Source organism: Archocentrus centrarchus, chromosome 7, assembly GCF_007364275.1.
Source record: "Archocentrus centrarchus isolate MPI-CPG fArcCen1 chromosome 7, fArcCen1, whole genome shotgun sequence".
Classification (NCBI taxonomy): domain Eukaryota; kingdom Metazoa; phylum Chordata; class Actinopteri; order Cichliformes; family Cichlidae; genus Archocentrus; species Archocentrus centrarchus.
The window spans coordinates 16122400-16139598 of NC_044352.1; the positions used below are offsets into that span (position 1 = coordinate 16122400).

Genomic DNA, 17199 nt, shown 5'->3' on the forward strand with positions numbered 1-17199 from the left:
AATGATGCAACAGCGCCTTTGAATTCAGTCAGTTGTAAAATTTCCATAGGGGCATTATTTTTCAGGATGTGGTGCCCTCTTGTGACTTCTGTGCAAAACTCAATCTGCTGAAAACATAAATTAAAAAAAATAATGTCATTCACACAGTGTCACAGCGAGAGCCGGAAAATAAGCATGTTGTATACAAACCTGATACCAGTAATTTTGAACTGAACATTTAATGTAGTCGAAAAAAAAAAAAACTAACGCTCCAGTCCTGTGGGGGCGCTGTTGCTACTATCACCAGATATTTCTAGAAAGACGGGGACGTTCTTTTTTTATTCAGGGAGCGGAAGTACGACTGTTGTTTATCCGGCTGTGTGTCGTCTCGTCGTGGGAGCAATAATGGCTAGTACTGCTGCAAAACAAGCCCCTAAAATTGTCTCCAAAACGTCTGCGGGAGGCACCGGGGCGGCCGGGGGTAGTGGTGGGCCCCCGATAATGCCCCTCGCCTCTCCGCTCATGGGGAAAAAAAAGAAGCCGTTTCTGGGGATGCCCGCTCCGCTGGGATACGTCCCCGGACTCGGCAGAGGGTGAGCTAACTTAAGGCTACATGCTGCTAGCCAGATGTCCCGTTTAGATGCTGTATTTCTTTTTTCAAACTGCTGTGCAAAGATATCATATTAACCCAAGTTAATAAAGAGTAACATTTAAGTACCGGACAGTAGTTTATGCTAATTAAATGAATCACATGTCATGTGTTGTTTTAAGTTGATCTTATGGCTAACCTAAGAAGTTTTTAACTAGTTACTTAAATAACTTTTAATTACTCATTAAATGTGAGAGAAACTTTGAACTGGCTTAAATTAAATTTTAAAATCTGTTCTGCTTAGATACCTATTCATCTAAAATGTAATCTGTTTTAGACAAGCCAGCACAATTTAATATTTAGAATGCTCCCTTTAAAAGTGAACGAAAAAGTGTTTATAAGCATGGATAAGTTTGTCATTGTGTTATAGAAAAGCATACACAGCTCAGTCTATACTTTTGGCGAGATTGTGCGTATTTATGTCACTTTTAAATTGATGTTTTTCCCTCCAGTGCTACTGGTTTCACCACCCGATCAGATATCGGTCCTGCTCGTGATGCCAATGATCCAGTGGATGACCGGCATGCACCCCCTGGAAAGAGGACGGTCGGGGACCAGATGAAAAAGAGCCAGGATGATGATGATGAAGATCTGAATGACACCAACTATGATGAGGTGCCTGCAATTTGTCTAAAGCTGAACATAAAGATCATCTTTTTAAGGATTTGATCAGTCTAGTCCAAGTCTCTAAGTTGAGTTCTTCAACTTAGAGACTTGTGTGAGCAGCTATTTTAATAATCTTGTCTTGCTTTACCTTTTTTTTTCTTGTAGTTTAATGGTTATGCAGGAAGCTTGTTCTCAAGTGGACCCTATGAGAAAGATGACGAGGAAGCCGATGCTATATATGCAGCGCTGGACAAGAGGATGGATGAAAGACGCAAAGAAAGAAGGTTACAAAGAGTCTTTTTTCCCACTTTAGTGTTAGGATAAAATAATATTTTCCCACCTGATCACTGCACAGTGTATTTGTTTTAAATATAATATGGATTTGAAATTGAGTCTTTTGTTAATGGTTGTCTTTGTATTTTAGGGAGCTGAGAGAAAAGGAGGAAATTGAGAAATACCGTATGGAGCGACCAAAAATCCAACAGCAGTTCTCAGATTTGAAAGTATGAAAATTAATCCTAATATCTCAAATCCCCGTTTAATAATTCCTCAGTTGTCTTCTTCCTGCGCTCAAAACAAATGCATTTTGATTTCAGTGGCTTTATTATCATATGTACAGAGTAATAGGGTCACACTATACAATGTAGTTCTTTGGTTGTTGTCTCTGAATTCATGGTTTTTAAACATTAATGGCCTGGGCTAAGATCTTTCAGTAAGATTAAGTTCAATCATAGCCTGGTAGCCTTGCAAGTTTATCTCTGAAACACAGTGTTTCCTTTTCTTCTTGTGTTCTGAGGACTTGTGTTTTAATCAGTTCAGATATTTGCGCAACTAACTCTCACTTCGCTAAAGTGTTTGGGTGCATTTTGCCTTATTAGCACGTATGCATGATCAAACAATAAAAAAATAAAAGCTCTGCTCACATTCGATTCTTTCATCATTTGTTTTTCTTTCCCATCTCTTCACAGAGGAAACTTGCAGAGGTTTCAGAGGAGGAATGGTTGAGCATTCCTGAAGTGGGAGATGCCAGGAACAAGCGCCAGAGGAATCCACGCTATGAAAAGCTCACCCCTGTCCCTGACAGCTTCTTCTCCAAACATTTGCAGAGCGGCGAGAACCACACCTCTGTTGACCCATTGCAAGGGGTCAGTATACTGTATATACAAATAGAAATGATTTGTGTAACTCATATTCACATAAAAGTGCACTTCACTAAACTTCAGGGTGTAATTTCAGCATGCCCCAGCAGGAGTCAGGATATCTCTTTGTAAGAAACTCTTAAGATCACTCTTCAGTTACTACAGTTTACTCAGTTTTTGTCCATGCAACAAAACAGACACCTGTTGCTTCAGTAATTGGTCACAGGAGCTCTGTCATCATTTAAAATGCAATGTGAAAGGGCAGGTTCATTGTTTTGTGTGGTGTATGCAAATAGCATAACATCTATGAATTGAAAATGGCCCGCTGATTGAAAAAGCTGACAGTATTTGAAATGTATAGACTGCAGCAGAGGAAAGCCATTGCTTGGCTTTCTTCCACATATAGTATTTTGCAGGGGTTAGAACAGTGTCATATGATTTAGGCTTCTTTTTCAAGAGTTTTTTAAACGTGCCATTACAAAATTTTCACACAGACTGCATTGCTCTCATTGTTTTTCATCTCTACTAGCTGGGAGGTCTGAACACTCCATACCCAGGAAGCATGACACCTGGTCTGATGACACCAGGGACGGGAGAACTGGATATGAGGAAAATTGGTCAGGCCAGAAACACACTCATGGATATGAGGCTCAGCCAGGTAAATGATGCGTCACCTTGTGCAACTTTCACTTTTGCTTTCTTCTAGGATTCATGCTGCTGTCATTATACTGATAGAAATAACTATTATCTGCTGTGTCTACATGTTATCTGTATTCAGGTGTCTGACTCAGTGAGCGGACAGACAGTAGTGGATCCCAAGGGTTACCTGACAGATCTCAACTCCATGATCCCCACTTATGGAGGAGATATCAGGTAGAGACATACAGCCGATGTTAGATTGTCATAAGCCATATTTGTGTAAAATATGTTGCCATGTGCGTGCATGTGTTTGTTTATTTATGTCTCCGCTTGTCCAGTGACATCAAAAAGGCTCGTCTGCTGCTAAAATCAGTGAGAGAAACAAATCCCCATCACCCACCTGCCTGGATTGCTTCTGCCAGGCTGGAGGAGGTGACTGGCAAGCTGCAGGTGGCCAGAAACCTAATCATGAAAGGCACAGAGATGTGTCCTAAGGTAAAGAAAGATGAACAGTCACTTAAATCTGTCAAATGACAAAGAACACAATATTTTTGTTCAAATTAAACATATAATCTCTAAGATAATGTTTCCCTGAATATGGTATTATAATATTTCTAATACTATAACAGTTTACACTGCCACTTACTTAAAGATATAATATTACTACATGAATAAGTTGCAGATGGAGGAAAAAAAATCCTGCGCTCCTGTTTAAATAAGTATTTCTCCCCGCTAACCAGAGTGAGGATGTATGGCTGGAGGCAGCCAGGCTCCAACCTGGTGACACAGCTAAAGCCGTTGTAGCCCAGGCTGTTCGTCACCTACCGCAGTCTGTCCGCATCTACATCAGAGCTGCAGAGCTGGAGACAGACGTCAGAGCTAAGAAACGAGTCCTCAGGAAGGGTAAGGCTGTAATTTATTCCCCTGCAGTCTTTTAAAAAAATAACCTTTTGTACTGTTTTTTTTGTTTTGTTCTTTTTTTGTGTTTATACAGACTGAAAGAAAGTGATGTTGCTTTTATGATGTTACGAGCAGAGGTTCATGTACCTTCCCAGCAGTTCATTTAAGAATGAACTGTTTCTCTGCCAAAAGGAAGACACTTAATTTCTGCAGGGCCAAAATTCAAGACCAGTCTCAATCTGTTCATCTTCTTATAAAAGCACCCACACAGAACTGCTCAGTTCCTTTACACATGAGATTGCATAAAAGATTTTTATCACAGTTACATTTGGCAGCTGTGTTTCTGGCTTCTTGTCACGGCCAGTCACCCTATTCAACCATGGTGTCAGTGCCCTAACTTACACACGCACGCATGCACATCCACATCCACACACACACACACACACACACACACACACACACACACACACACACACACACACACACACACACACACACACACACAAATACTTATTGATACTTCCCAGCAGCATACCCCACTGACAGAGATGGATCAGTGCTTCCTCTGAGGAAGGGCTTACTCCGCCTCTACATGTTCAGTTGCCTTTACTCTACTTTTCTCAATTACATGTAAAACACTGTGCCTTCCCACCCAACACTGTGACTATTACAAATAATATGCTTTTTAGTGTTTATTTTTGTTTTGTGTGTGTTCTCTGAACTCTATAGGATCTTTGTTAAAACAGAGTTCTTGCATTTAAGTTACTCAGAATAAGAAGCACTTGTTTAACTATTCCTCTCTTAGCCCTGGAAAATGTGTCCAAGTCAGTTCGACTGTGGAAGACAGCTGTTGAACTGGAGGAGCCAGAAGATGCCAGGATCATGCTTAGCAGAGCTGTTGAGTGTTGCCCTACAAGTGTGGAGGTACACTTAGAACTTTTCCCCATCATGTAAATTGGACTGATTGTCTCAGAGTGCAGCACAGTATATGAACATGTGCACCTACCTTTACGACTAACTTCTGTGTCCTCTCCAGCTGTGGCTGGCACTGGCCCGGCTAGAGACATATGAGAATGCCCGTCGCGTCCTGAACAAAGCTCGAGAGAATATTCCCACCGATCGCCACATCTGGATCACTGCTGCAAAGCTGGAGGAGGCCAATGGTAACACTCAGATGGTGGACAAGATCATTGACCGAGCCATCACATCTCTGCGTGCCAATGGCGTGGAAATCAACAGAGAACAATGGATACAGGTTTGTTTCTGTTGCTTTTTGCTTTCTCTGAAATGATGGAGAAGATGGAGAGGGCAGGATTCCTGTTCTTAAAGATAATAAATATAAGTAAACAGGTTGTATCTGTTATCATAAAAAAAAAAAAAATCCCAAATGATAGACATAACCAGACTGAACTATCACAAGCATTAAAACTAAGTTGCACTTTTGTGTTGAACAGAGGAGTGCCTTTGAATTATGATCAGCTCATGAACCCAAATAGCTTGGTTTTATCTAAATAAACTGAATAAACCTGTAAGGTGAGTAATTGAGTGTCTGCCCCATTAAACTGTGATGTTAAAGGAAGAGAAACCATAGACAGTATAACACAATGATGTAGCTTCCAGGTCAGAAGCCGTTATGTAAGTGCCTTAAACTTAAATTCTATCTGAAGGCCAGCAGATAGCCATAGCTGTGGACACTAGCGGAACAAATCAGAGCCGGGCCGGGGGCCAGGCAAATGACCGGGCCCTTTACACCTAAATAGTAAAGCTCATCATAACATCATTTTACAACATACACATGCCCGTTTATGAAGTGCCACTCATGTTAACTTAGTCCCTAAAAATGCTCCAATTAGTTTACAATCTGTTGCCAAGTGACTGATGATGACGTTGGTGGACGGTTGGTGATGAAAAATTTGATGAAAATTTGTGTGTCATAAAGTTCATTGTAAGAGTGAAAGACTAAAAGGCACTCCTAAAGGGATTTTTAGAGCCCTCAGGAGTGTAATGGAAAATTTTAAGATTCTCCCCTTCTCTGTGCCAAGCTTCCCAGGCTGAATGGAAAGCTCTGCAGTATCATATTTATCTCAATATAATCTTTTAAAAGATATATCAAACTGTACAAATTACAAATTGCATGGAATTTTCTGACTGTATTACGTGACCGTGGCATGGTCTATACTTGTTAATTCTTGTTATTCTACTTTGTCAAAAGCTGTGCAGGCTGCTCTTCCACTCTGCATTGTTGCTTGAGCCCTTTGCAAAGGCAAACTAAAACCTCTCAAAGATGACCTGTTTGTGTGAAAGTTGATTTATTTAAGATTTATGTAACAGGAATCCCCTAAAGGCTTCACAGTGTTGCCTGTTTACATGTAACGTGTTTGACTGTTATGAAGAGAAAAGAACTTTTAACCAAAATATGCAGAACACTTATCCAAACAACTTTAAAGTCAACACTGCACGCCCTCAGGTCCCCAGCAATTTAATTGTCAAGTATAGTTGCATAGCAGATGAATGGTTGTTGAGAAAAGAAAGAGCAGACAGAAACTTATAGTTCTTCATAGAGATGCCAGTATACTTAAATCTGGATGCAGAACAATACAATCCAGCACTGTGACTAATGTTTTCTTTAGTGCACTTCATAGCTGTTTTGCAATCACTGGCTTTAACTGAAAACCTCTTTTGCGTAGTTTGTTTGTTTTTTGTTTTTTTTAATCTCCCTTAACTACATGGCTTTTTTTTTGCCAGTGGCATTTTCTTTCCTTTTCACCGTGAGTGTTAGCTTATATATCTGTCAGCTTATCTTTGCAGAGAAATCCCTTATTAAAAAAAAAAAAAACTGATCATCTATAAACTTGCAGGGTTTCTGACATCAGTGGTAAATGATGTTTCTAACGTAGAAATATTTTCATATAAATCGTTTCATCATCATCCTTGCCATCTATCTTTCTAAATGCTGGTTCTTGGCCTGCAGGATGCAGAGGAGTGTGACAAAGCAGGCAGTGTGGCTACCTGCCAGGCCGTGATAAGGGCTGTCATAGGGATTGGCATTGAGGAGGAGGACCGCAAACACACCTGGATGGAGGATGCGGAGAGTGTGAGTATGGATAGATTTTTTTTTTTTTTTTTTTTAAATATGCTCACATTCTGTTAGTTTAATTTAACTATGAGATGTTTGTTTGTGCCTCAGTGTGTGGCCCATGGAGCGCTGGAGTGTGCCAGAGCCATCTATGCCCATGCTCTGCAGGTTTTCCCCAGTAAAAAAAGTGTCTGGCTTAGAGCTGCCTACTTTGAGAAAAACCATGGCACCAGGTGACAAGTTTTGGTTTTCAAACAAACATTAGTAATCAGACAGTGACAGCTGCTGTTTTACCTCAGATGTTTATATGGCTTTAACAGACCCATGCATCACTATACTTAATGATCTTCTTTGGCTCTGTGCTTTATCAATGGCTGCCGTATTCCCCTCATCCATTACTTGTCATTGCATTTCTTAGGGAGTCCTTGGAGGCTTTGCTTCAGAGGGCTGTCGCTCACTGCCCCAAAGCAGAGGTACTGTGGCTAATGGGTGCCAAGTCCAAGTGGCTTGCTGAGGATGTGCCAGCAGCCAGAAGTATCCTTGCTCTGGCCTTCCAGGTAATACAAAAGCATTCACTTGTAGATACAGCATGTCAAATATTAGCGCAATCTGTGTACCTATGTCTAACTGTTTTCCCTCTTTCTTCTACTTCTCCCCACTCTCTGTCCTCCTCTGTTTGTTTTCCTAGGCTAACCCAAACAGTGAAGAGATCTGGCTGGCTGCTGTCAAACTGGAGTCTGAGAATAATGAGTATGAAAGAGCCCGTCGACTGCTAGCCAAGGCCCGCAGCAGTGCACCAACTGCCAGGGTAAGTGCGACTGTGTGGAGTTGAGAGTGGGAAACGTTTGTGAGGGTTACTCTCTAGATAAGGATAAAAACTGAAACGTGGTGTCCTGATTGATACTATTATTACTAATAATACTTCACTATTAATACTTTGTTGGATTTTAAAACTACCCTAAAAGATGTCAAAGAAAAGTGAGCAGTTTCATTAGAAGAGTGATGAAATCAAGTTAGCCAGCTTATCTCATGTCACTTGTAGAGAGTGTAACTGCTCTTGCATTGTCCTTTCACTTTGACCACCTCCTTTGAACCTCTGTACCACTACATTGTGTTTTTCATCAAGTAATTATTGTATTATTTGATCTCAGACCCATTTTAGATGGCTGATTGAAGTGTAAGAGTTCATTCTTCTAGCTTCTCTGTTTTTAAACCAATGCTCTATGCAAAATAGTGCTTTTTCCTTCAGGTTGTTCCTGAAAACATTCTCAGGTTCAGGCTTGTAGGGTTTCTACACATCACAACACTAAGTACTATTCATGCTGACAGATGTTGCCAGCCGAGCTTTTAAACCATCACTCTATATGTCAGGTGACCTGACAACACTCCCTTTTCACTTTGTTGTATGTTGACAGATGTAAGAGAGCCCGTTTCTTATCTGGTTGTCCCATCAGATAAGAACTTTTTAGTGTTAAGTGTTTAGGCAATAAACTAGAATGATGCCATTTGATAAATTTGAAAGCTGATAAGCTATGGACTTGGATGCACTGGCATTAACTACAAAGCATTTTCAGTGTTTACATTATTCTATTTCAAGTGTATTACTTTGCATTGGCAATTTGAAAGGGGACTTCTAATGTGTAATTTAGATTTGTAATCCCAACAGGTATTTATGAAGTCAGTGAAATTGGAGTGGGTGTTGGGAAACATAGAAGCTGCCCAGGAATTGTGCACCGAAGCCCTGAAGCACTACGAGGACTTCCCTAAGCTTTGGATGATGCGAGGCCAAATTGAGGAGCAGTGTGAAAATATGGACAAGGCGAGAGAGGCCTATAACCAAGGGGTAAGGAGGGAGTTATGTTTGGAGCACAGGTTTCTTTGGGTACTGGATTAACCACAGATGCAAGGGCTCTAAAGAGCTGCAGTTTAAAGTGTTTTTGTTTGTTTTTTTTGTGTGTGTTTCCAGTGAAAATTAGTGTATCATTAGCTGCCAGAGTAGGAGTTAATGTTTTTTTTTTTTTCCTATTGCTACAGTTGAAAAAGTGTCCCCACTCAGTGCCTCTGTGGTTGCTGCTGTCACGTCTGGAAGAGAGAGTGGGACAGCTGACCAGAGCCAGAGCAATCCTCGAGAAGGCGCGACTCAAGAACCCCCAAACTCCTGAGCTGTGGTAAGAAAATACACAAAGTGTGGCGTAAGGAAGAGTTCACCTGTAGAGGCACTGTATTTAGCATATGCACGTGATTTCTTTTATTTTGTTCACTCTGAACTTTGAAAATGTGTAAAGTTATAATTGGAATATTATATTTGTGAGTCTAAAGCTAGGTGCATGCGTAATTTGATTTTGCAAAAGCACAGCAACCCAAACTGACATTAGTGGCAAATCAAGAATGTGCGTTATCCCAACTATTCTCATAAATTCTGAAATAAAGCCATCTAAAATGATGTTAATGTGATCCTATTAATCAGGCTGGAGTCAGTCAGATTGGAGTACAGGGCCGGATTGAAGAACATTGCCAACACACTGATGGCCAAAGCCCTGCAGGAGTGCCCGAATTCAGGTGTGTATATAATGCTGTGGAACCTTTATTAGTTGGATTATGTTTGATTTTAAAAGGAACTGAGCTTTTCTAAAAACTATATACAGTCAGTTGGTTTTATGCCAGGATGTCTATGGATAATTTAAAATCTTTCAAAGTTTTTAAAAGTAAAAACAAATAAATAATAGTTGTGAAGTTTTTTTCTTTATCATTTAGCTGTTTTTTTCTCTGCACTTCACCTTTATGCAGACTCACTTTTGTTTATTGTTCTGCCTGTTGGAAAAATATATATTCTGGATAATTTGGTTGACATCCAACCCAAATAAATCCACATAAATCATGCAGCACCTGCAAATTAGAGTGAAAAAACTTTTTTGTAGTGTTGAAAATGTTTCCTGGATTGCTGGTTGAACTCTAATACTCATAAAAAGGATTACTTTAAAGCTGGTTTTTGGAGTCTCTATATTTCAATTCCCTTCCATTTTCTTCCTTCAAAGGTATCTTGTGGGCTGAGGCAGTATTTTTGGAGGCCAGGCCCCAGAGGAAGACGAAGAGTGTGGATGCTTTGAAGAAGTGTGAACATGATCCACATGTCTTGCTAGCTGTAGCCAAGTACGACTGGAATTTTTCACTGTTTTTCACTTTCCTTGCTTTCAGTGATAACCTGCAGTATAAAAAGGCATTAAAGTTTTGGTATTGTAGTCAGCAAACCTTTCTGTATGAACTGCTTACGGTTTTGAAATGCAATTTATTTATTTATTTATTTTTTACATATCTCAGGTTGTTCTGGAGTGAGCGTAAGATCACCAAAGCCAGAGAATGGTTCCTCAGGACAGTAAAGATTGAGCCAGATCTGGGGGATGCTTGGGGTTTCTTCTACAAGTTTGAGCTGCAGCATGGCACAGAGGTAAGGATCTGCTGTCTTGACTTGTGTTACACTGTTGATGTATTAAGAAGATTTCTGTGTGGCGTTTGCATGTTCTTCCTGTACCCATGTGGGTTTCCTCAGTACTCTGACCTCTTTCTGACCAATTAATCTAACATGCTTCTGTGTTAGTCCAGGCTATTCTCCAGGTGTTGTGACAGCTAGTTCCAAAAATGGTTTGTGTGGCTGGTGCGTGTATTGTTGTATGGTTGTATAACTTCACTGCTTTGTATTCATCAGGAGCAGCAGGAAGAGGTGCGAAAGCGCTGTGAGAACGCAGAGCCCCGCCATGGAGAGCTGTGGTGTGCCGAGTCCAAACATGTACTAAACTGGCAGAAGAAGACAGGAGAGATCTTAGCACAGGTAGCCAGCAAGATCAAGAACACATTCTGAGAGTGGGGAAATTTGGACTGAAAACACCTGGAGGACTCTGGCAGTTTCCAATGTAAGAGGGAACAGCTATCAACATGCTTGTTCTCTACCAGGACTTGTTCATCTCTGATAGATTTAAAGTATTCACACACACCCTTACCACCCTTGTTACTGTATATATCAACAGAAAGTAATGATTTGATGTCAAAGTGACGAGAGAGCTGTGGATGTTTTTAAGATTCAAATCTGAAAATCACAGTGACTGATCGTGACCCTTTTCATTTTAATATGCAGTAAGGACACCTTTAGCTGCAATGTGGGATTTTTGTGGATATGTTTGGGATCTGTCTGTATGGGGTGTCATAGTCTGTGCTCAGCTATTCTTATTTGGCTTCTTTAAAATCCTTGTCTTGTGAAGTAAACCCTCCCCTAAATGTGCTTGAAGACATGTAGTGTAAGGTGCCCTATCAGATTTCACAGCATTTTTCTGTTATCATTTAAACCTCTCGGGTCATGCTCAGTTTGATGTTGGTGTGAACATGCATCGTGCTGGAGTTTCTTTCAGGGAGGTTTGTTTTGTTTTGCTAAAACGTTGAATTGCTGCTTCAGTTCCCATATGCCTCCTGGCAAATAATACATTGTGTTTTCTTTGCAACTCTGCCATGAAGATGCAGCCGATGAATCATCTAGTCCAGTAAGCAGCTGTGGTATGCGCATTGAATAATTAAAGCGAAAAACACCCATTCTAGTGATTCATTCATTCCTAAATCCACTTTTCTAGCACATTGTTGAATATAAAATGTTACTTTCAGGTTTATGAAATAAATGATTGCATCATAGTAAGTCTGCAGTTGTCTTTACTTTGGATCTATGCAGTGTCTCTCCCATCTTAACTATTTCTGGCCCACACTGGTCAGTGCTGGTATTCTGCTTGTTAGGTAGTAGCAATGCCAACCTAAGATAAACATGACGGGCTATGGCATGAGACGTGAGGTGAGAATGAATGTGTTTGTTTCCTGGTTGTGATTAAGTTGGAGATTTAGAAAAATGAAATGTAACATTCAGCTTTCATTGTTTGTACATACATGACAGTTACAATTTTTCGTTACCAAATATGTAGTAAAACATTGGAGATACAGTTAAATAATAAATATTGACTCAAAGAGCAGACTTTAATTCAAGGGGTCTCCAATACTACTTTTGAGTTACAACCAGTCCAATATTTTTCCAGTCAACTCAAAAGTTTAGTTGTGTGAGTTTATTTTGGTTTTTTTTCTCTCTTCACAAGTTAAGGCGGTAAAAGGTCATGAGTTGCTTCCAAGTGTTGTATTTGGAAATCGCAGCTCTGAACCCAGGATATGCTCCCAAAAGAGCCCTTAAGTACAGGCTAAACAGAAAGACCAAATATCTACTGCAAAAACAATACAACTCTGTCAGTAACATAGTGAGAGCATTAGAAGAGGCCAAATCAATACTTTGGTTTATTCTGGGGACCAAAAAACAAACACATCTGGTCAACTCTGCAACAGAATAAAGCCTGGAGATCCATGGAAAACAACAGCGGTGGATGATCGTGGGATCCTTTCCATTGTAAATAAAGCTGGACTGATATAAGATTTTTAAGACGATACTGATATTTGGTGATTTTAAAAACATGATATTCCGATATATTGGCCGATATTTTTTTTCTTTCTATCAGACGCATGAAACATGAACAGATTTCCCTAAATGTTTGTTATGTGCAAATACTTATTTATTTGTTTATGCTGAATCCCGACACTGCTCGGATCAAATGGTTGCGTTTGTGACTTGTTTGTGCGTGTGTGTACTCTTGCGAATAGGGAAGTTGCAGAGTGCCCTCTGGTGGACAGACAATGTAATATGAACACTCATAGTTAAAGGGCATTTCTCTTTCATTTATCAGCTGTTATAAATGCTGATACCAATAGACTGACATATAGCTAATACTAGCCTGTAATATCGGCCCACCGATTAATCCATCAGGCTCTAATTGTACAGATACAGGGAGTTATCCGCAAGGTTCAAACCATTCCAGAAAGGAAGGATAAAACTTCACCCCGGGAAAATATTTGAAAAAGCCAGAGCAGTTTGGGAACAGCATTCTTTGAACAGATAAAACTGAGCTCAACCTTTACCAGAATGATGGAACAAAAAAAAAGATTGACGTGGCAGTCTACTAACTCCTAATCCAAGCATACAGCATCTTTTGTAAAATGGACCGGAGGCAGTATGACGCATAGGCATGCATGCTTTCCAGTTTCATTGGTTGCTAGTGTGACAGAAGGCAGAAAGACTCCTAAAAAACTTAAAGCTTGGGTTAAACATCTAAAAGGAGGAAGCAATTCTATGTTAAAATATCCAACTACACTTGAGCCTCTGAAAATAGGAGACTGAAAAATGGTTGTAATTCTTCAGCAGTACAATTTTTGACTCAAAGTTGAGAGTCTGTACTTTCAACCCATGTTTATTATATAACACTAACTTGAATATGTTTTTGTAAATAATAATAATAATAAAGTGACCTAACTTTAGTCTCTAATGGTTTGACAAGAAGTTGTTATTTTGCTTACTTGCTGCTCAAGCTGTTCAGTCACTCTTCAGATGCCTGTGGGAGTTTTAATGAAGTGAAACTCACTGCAAACCAGCACTCCATCAGCTGAGTTTGGGGATTTGGCACACAGGTGAATTCTAATAACTGTTCATGCGTCACAGAGAAAGTGGTTAAAAATGTGTTATAAGATCAAAAAATATGTTGATTAATGTCCAAAGTCTGACTTTAGTCCTTGCTCGTGTTAAACTTATAGAATAAATGAATGCTTTTGGTAGGCATGGTAAGCAAGGAAAAAAGGGTATGATTTAAGTATGATTTGACTGAACACTTCAGGATGTTTTATCTATCGTTGTGTTTGTTAAAAACATTGAATTTTTATGTAATTATATTTTCATGTCTTGTTCACATAAATTTGTTAGAGGTCTAGATTCGGCTATGTCTGTTTAGAAAGACCTGACAGTGTATATAAACTCGTTGTCAAGGATTATCCCGTGACTTTTCATGCAGCGATAATTTTACCTTATTTACATATCTTTCCCGAAATGTGTTTAAAAATACTTTCCACTGTTTCCCCCCCAAACAATTTGGTTTCTAAGACTTTTTTGTCTTTGTTGTGAATTAAATGTCAAATCAAACTGACTGCACTCTTTTAAAAAAAGGAAAAAGGAAAAAAAAAAAAAGATGTGATTTCCCACACTTTCACTCCAAGAGTCACACGCATTCATCCTCCCATGCAGTTCCCATGCAGGGTCAAAGCTTTGACTGTTCTCTGTGGGAGTCTTTTTGTGTGTGTGTTTTGTTTTGTTTTGTTTTTTTTCTTACGTTGTAGCCTGATTTTTGCTGTCACAACAAGCCGTCGGAAGCTTGAATTGGTGGTTTGGATAAATGCTGCGCCGTATTTTTCAAACGAAACCGAAAGGATGGAGGCAAATGATTGATTGCAGAAGTTGTCCTTGACTTGATCGGACTGGAGTTTGGTGAAATCCTAAGCCCGGCGCCAGTAATCCATGACGGGGAAGGAAATAGGAGCAGCAGTCAGTTTGGTAATGTTGGAAACCACGGAGCGCCACATCGGAAGTCTACCCGTTGCCGTGTTAACTTGTCCACTACAGGTAGTGCAAAAGTACTGAGGCGGGGGTGGGGGGGAGTTTGGAGCTTACCATGAGCGAAGCCGGTCACGACTAGAGATGGGTTTGCTCGTCTGAAGATCCCGCAGAAAAACATGATAAATGGTAAGCAGAGTTTTAACATCTGGTGCGTATTTACGCAGTAAATGAGCTGATGATGATGAGTGTGTATTAATGGGGCTATTTCGGCTTCGGTCATGATGTCATGACAGATGCTTTTAACGCACTGTGCACCTCAGAGGGAGCCAAGCTGAGCAATGATTCATGGTCTGTTTTCCGTTGTTTCTTATGAAGAGTTATAACACTCCTGTCTTTCATAGTGTCTGACCGGAACTCTGCTCCGTAGTGTCCTGGTGGCTGTCTTGTTGACCTACTCCTGTGGGAAACGTAGATGTAACTATAAAGAAATATTGAACACCTACAGAGAAGTCATCGTCGTTGAGCTGGAGAATCTGGTATGATAGCATTTTCTGATAAGACAACAGGATAATATTGTAATTCATAACTGACTTTGGTAGATTTTTTTTTTTAAATTACTATCTATATTGGATTCTATTTACCGACATGCCAACCTAACATTTAATGTTAGTTTACTGGAATCAGTTGCAGCTGTCATGAAACTTTTGGGAATTGTGCTTGAATAGCATGTGATAGGCTGCCCTCCAGTGTTAGCTCTTCAAATCAAGCGCTTTATTTTGTATTTTGGCCGACGAGCCAAATTAATTTCTTAAATAACTCTGTATTGGATTATTTCTTTTGCAGAATTTGACTGTTTCACTCAGTAGACTCAAAGAGAGAGATCCCTGTCCCTCAGAAAAGGTAAATGCCATAACACCGGGCACACTTTCAGCACCATGGACAGGGTAATAACAAGACCCTGACGCATGTTCTGCTACATTCAAGGGCGAATATAGAGAAAGTTTTCAACCTTCGGCCGATAAGCTAGATGGACTTTTTCGACTGTTTCATTTTCTACACTTTTGGGCTGTTATCTCATGGCAGGCACATCGCATCCTGGCTTCCATCTATGGTATGACACAGCAGATGCGGTGTCAGAGGAGTGGCAAGAAGCAATCTGATCTGGAGAAACCAGTTGAGAGCATGGAACAGCTTATTGCTCAGAACTGCAGTCCGCAGTACTTGGTAAGATGACTTTGAGCTAAAATTCAGCTTCAAAGCTCCCAACATCAACACCACGAAACAGTGAAATAATAAGCTAAACAAGTCTTGTGTTATTTTTCTTTTGCATGTTTTCAGGGAAAGAGAGCCTCTTGCTCTGCTGTCCAGAAAATACGAGGGAAGAAGAGAAAAAGGATGAGGTTAATCCGAGTTATCAAGGCGCTGATCACTTGCTGGGAGAAACTTCAAAGTGTACCTGTGCTTTCAAAGTAGGAAATGCGTCTCTCTGGTTTCTGTAAGCCTGTGATACTCTCTCATGAAGACATAAAGTGAATTTACACATGTTCACTGCTACAAATAGCTAATATTACATGTGTCCAATCGCTGACTGTATTTAGACAGCTGTTTTTCAAAAGCAAAGTCAGTAATTTGTACTGTTGTCAAGTTCTCAGTGTTTTGTGTATTAAAGCTACACCAGTCTCTGCATGTCAGCATTGTTATTTGTTATATGGAAGCTTTATAGTAAGTAAAGATAAGCTAAAAATGATCCACAGTGCCTTCAGATACTTCTAGAACATTTTAAAGGTTTCTCCTGTTTTACAAACTGTTATGTTTTGTATTTTCAAGCCACATGTCATTATACTCAAAGTGTTTTTCTGTCAGAAATGTTGAGTATATGCCGCATAATAAAATTTATACATGTCTGATTCATGACTTTCTGCAAAGACACCATGTAGTTGTTATTATTACACTTATTAACATTGTTAAAAACAATTAAACGGCTTACAAAAAGTGATTTTAAAAGTTTTTAAATCATTATTAAGGAATAAATGGTAGCTTTACCAAATGCCATGCATTAAAATGAAAAAAAAATAAAATTTAAGGAATAGAAACATATTGAAGCTTGTTCCTTCCAACGAAGAAGTGGAAAATTTTGGGTTAGTTAGTTTGAAATTATGGCTAAATATAATTTTGAGACACTTCGTAACTCGAAATTTTGACTTAGTTCTGCCTGTATTTTTCCCTCATTGGTGGAAACAAACTTCCATAGCAATGACACAATAAAGGGCAAAATGTGAAAAAGAGAAATAATAATACATGCTGGGACACAGGTGAAACGGTGAAGATGCAACGAGTAGAGGCGGTGCGGGTAAATTACTGTAAATACCTGTGGTCAACCATCCAGAAGCAACGGACAGAGCAAAAGAGAGGCGGAGAAGAGAGTGCAGGCAGGGTGGAGTGGGTAGAGACGAGTGTCAGGGGTGATTTGTGACAGAAGGATAGCAACAATTGTGAAAGGGAAGTTTTACAAGATGGTAGTGAGACCTACTGTGGTTTGGAGATGGTGGCGCTAACAGAAACACAGGAGGCTGAGCTAGAGGTGACAAAGTTGAATGGGAGTGACCAGAACGGACAGGATTATAAAAGAAGTACATCAGAAGGACAGCTCAGGTTGAGCAGTTTGGAGACAAAGTTTGAGAGTCAAGGCTGAGCTGGTTTGGACATGCTGGAGGGACAGTGGGTATATTGGTCAAAAGATGCTGAACGTGGAGCTTCC

At 39.9% G+C, this 17199-nt stretch overlaps 1 protein-coding gene across 1 annotated transcript; it reads left to right on the top strand.

The window, feature by feature from the left end:
- Positions 1-341: 341 nt before the first annotated feature.
- Positions 342-11662, top strand: prpf6 (PRP6 pre-mRNA processing factor 6 homolog (S. cerevisiae)). Its single transcript, XM_030734215.1, has 21 exons — positions 342-572; positions 1081-1243; positions 1400-1518; positions 1659-1737; positions 2203-2379; positions 2903-3031; positions 3152-3246; positions 3351-3507; positions 3753-3915; positions 4718-4836; positions 4949-5167; positions 6884-7006; positions 7100-7221; positions 7407-7545; positions 7677-7796; positions 8655-8831; positions 9023-9156; positions 9456-9547; positions 10024-10138; positions 10307-10433; positions 10692-11662. The coding sequence occupies exons 1-21, from the start codon at positions 385-387 to the stop codon at positions 10842-10844; spliced, it is 2910 nt and encodes a 969-aa protein (XP_030590075.1). The 5' UTR covers positions 342-384; the 3' UTR covers positions 10845-11662.
- Positions 11663-17199: the final 5537 nt, after the last annotated feature.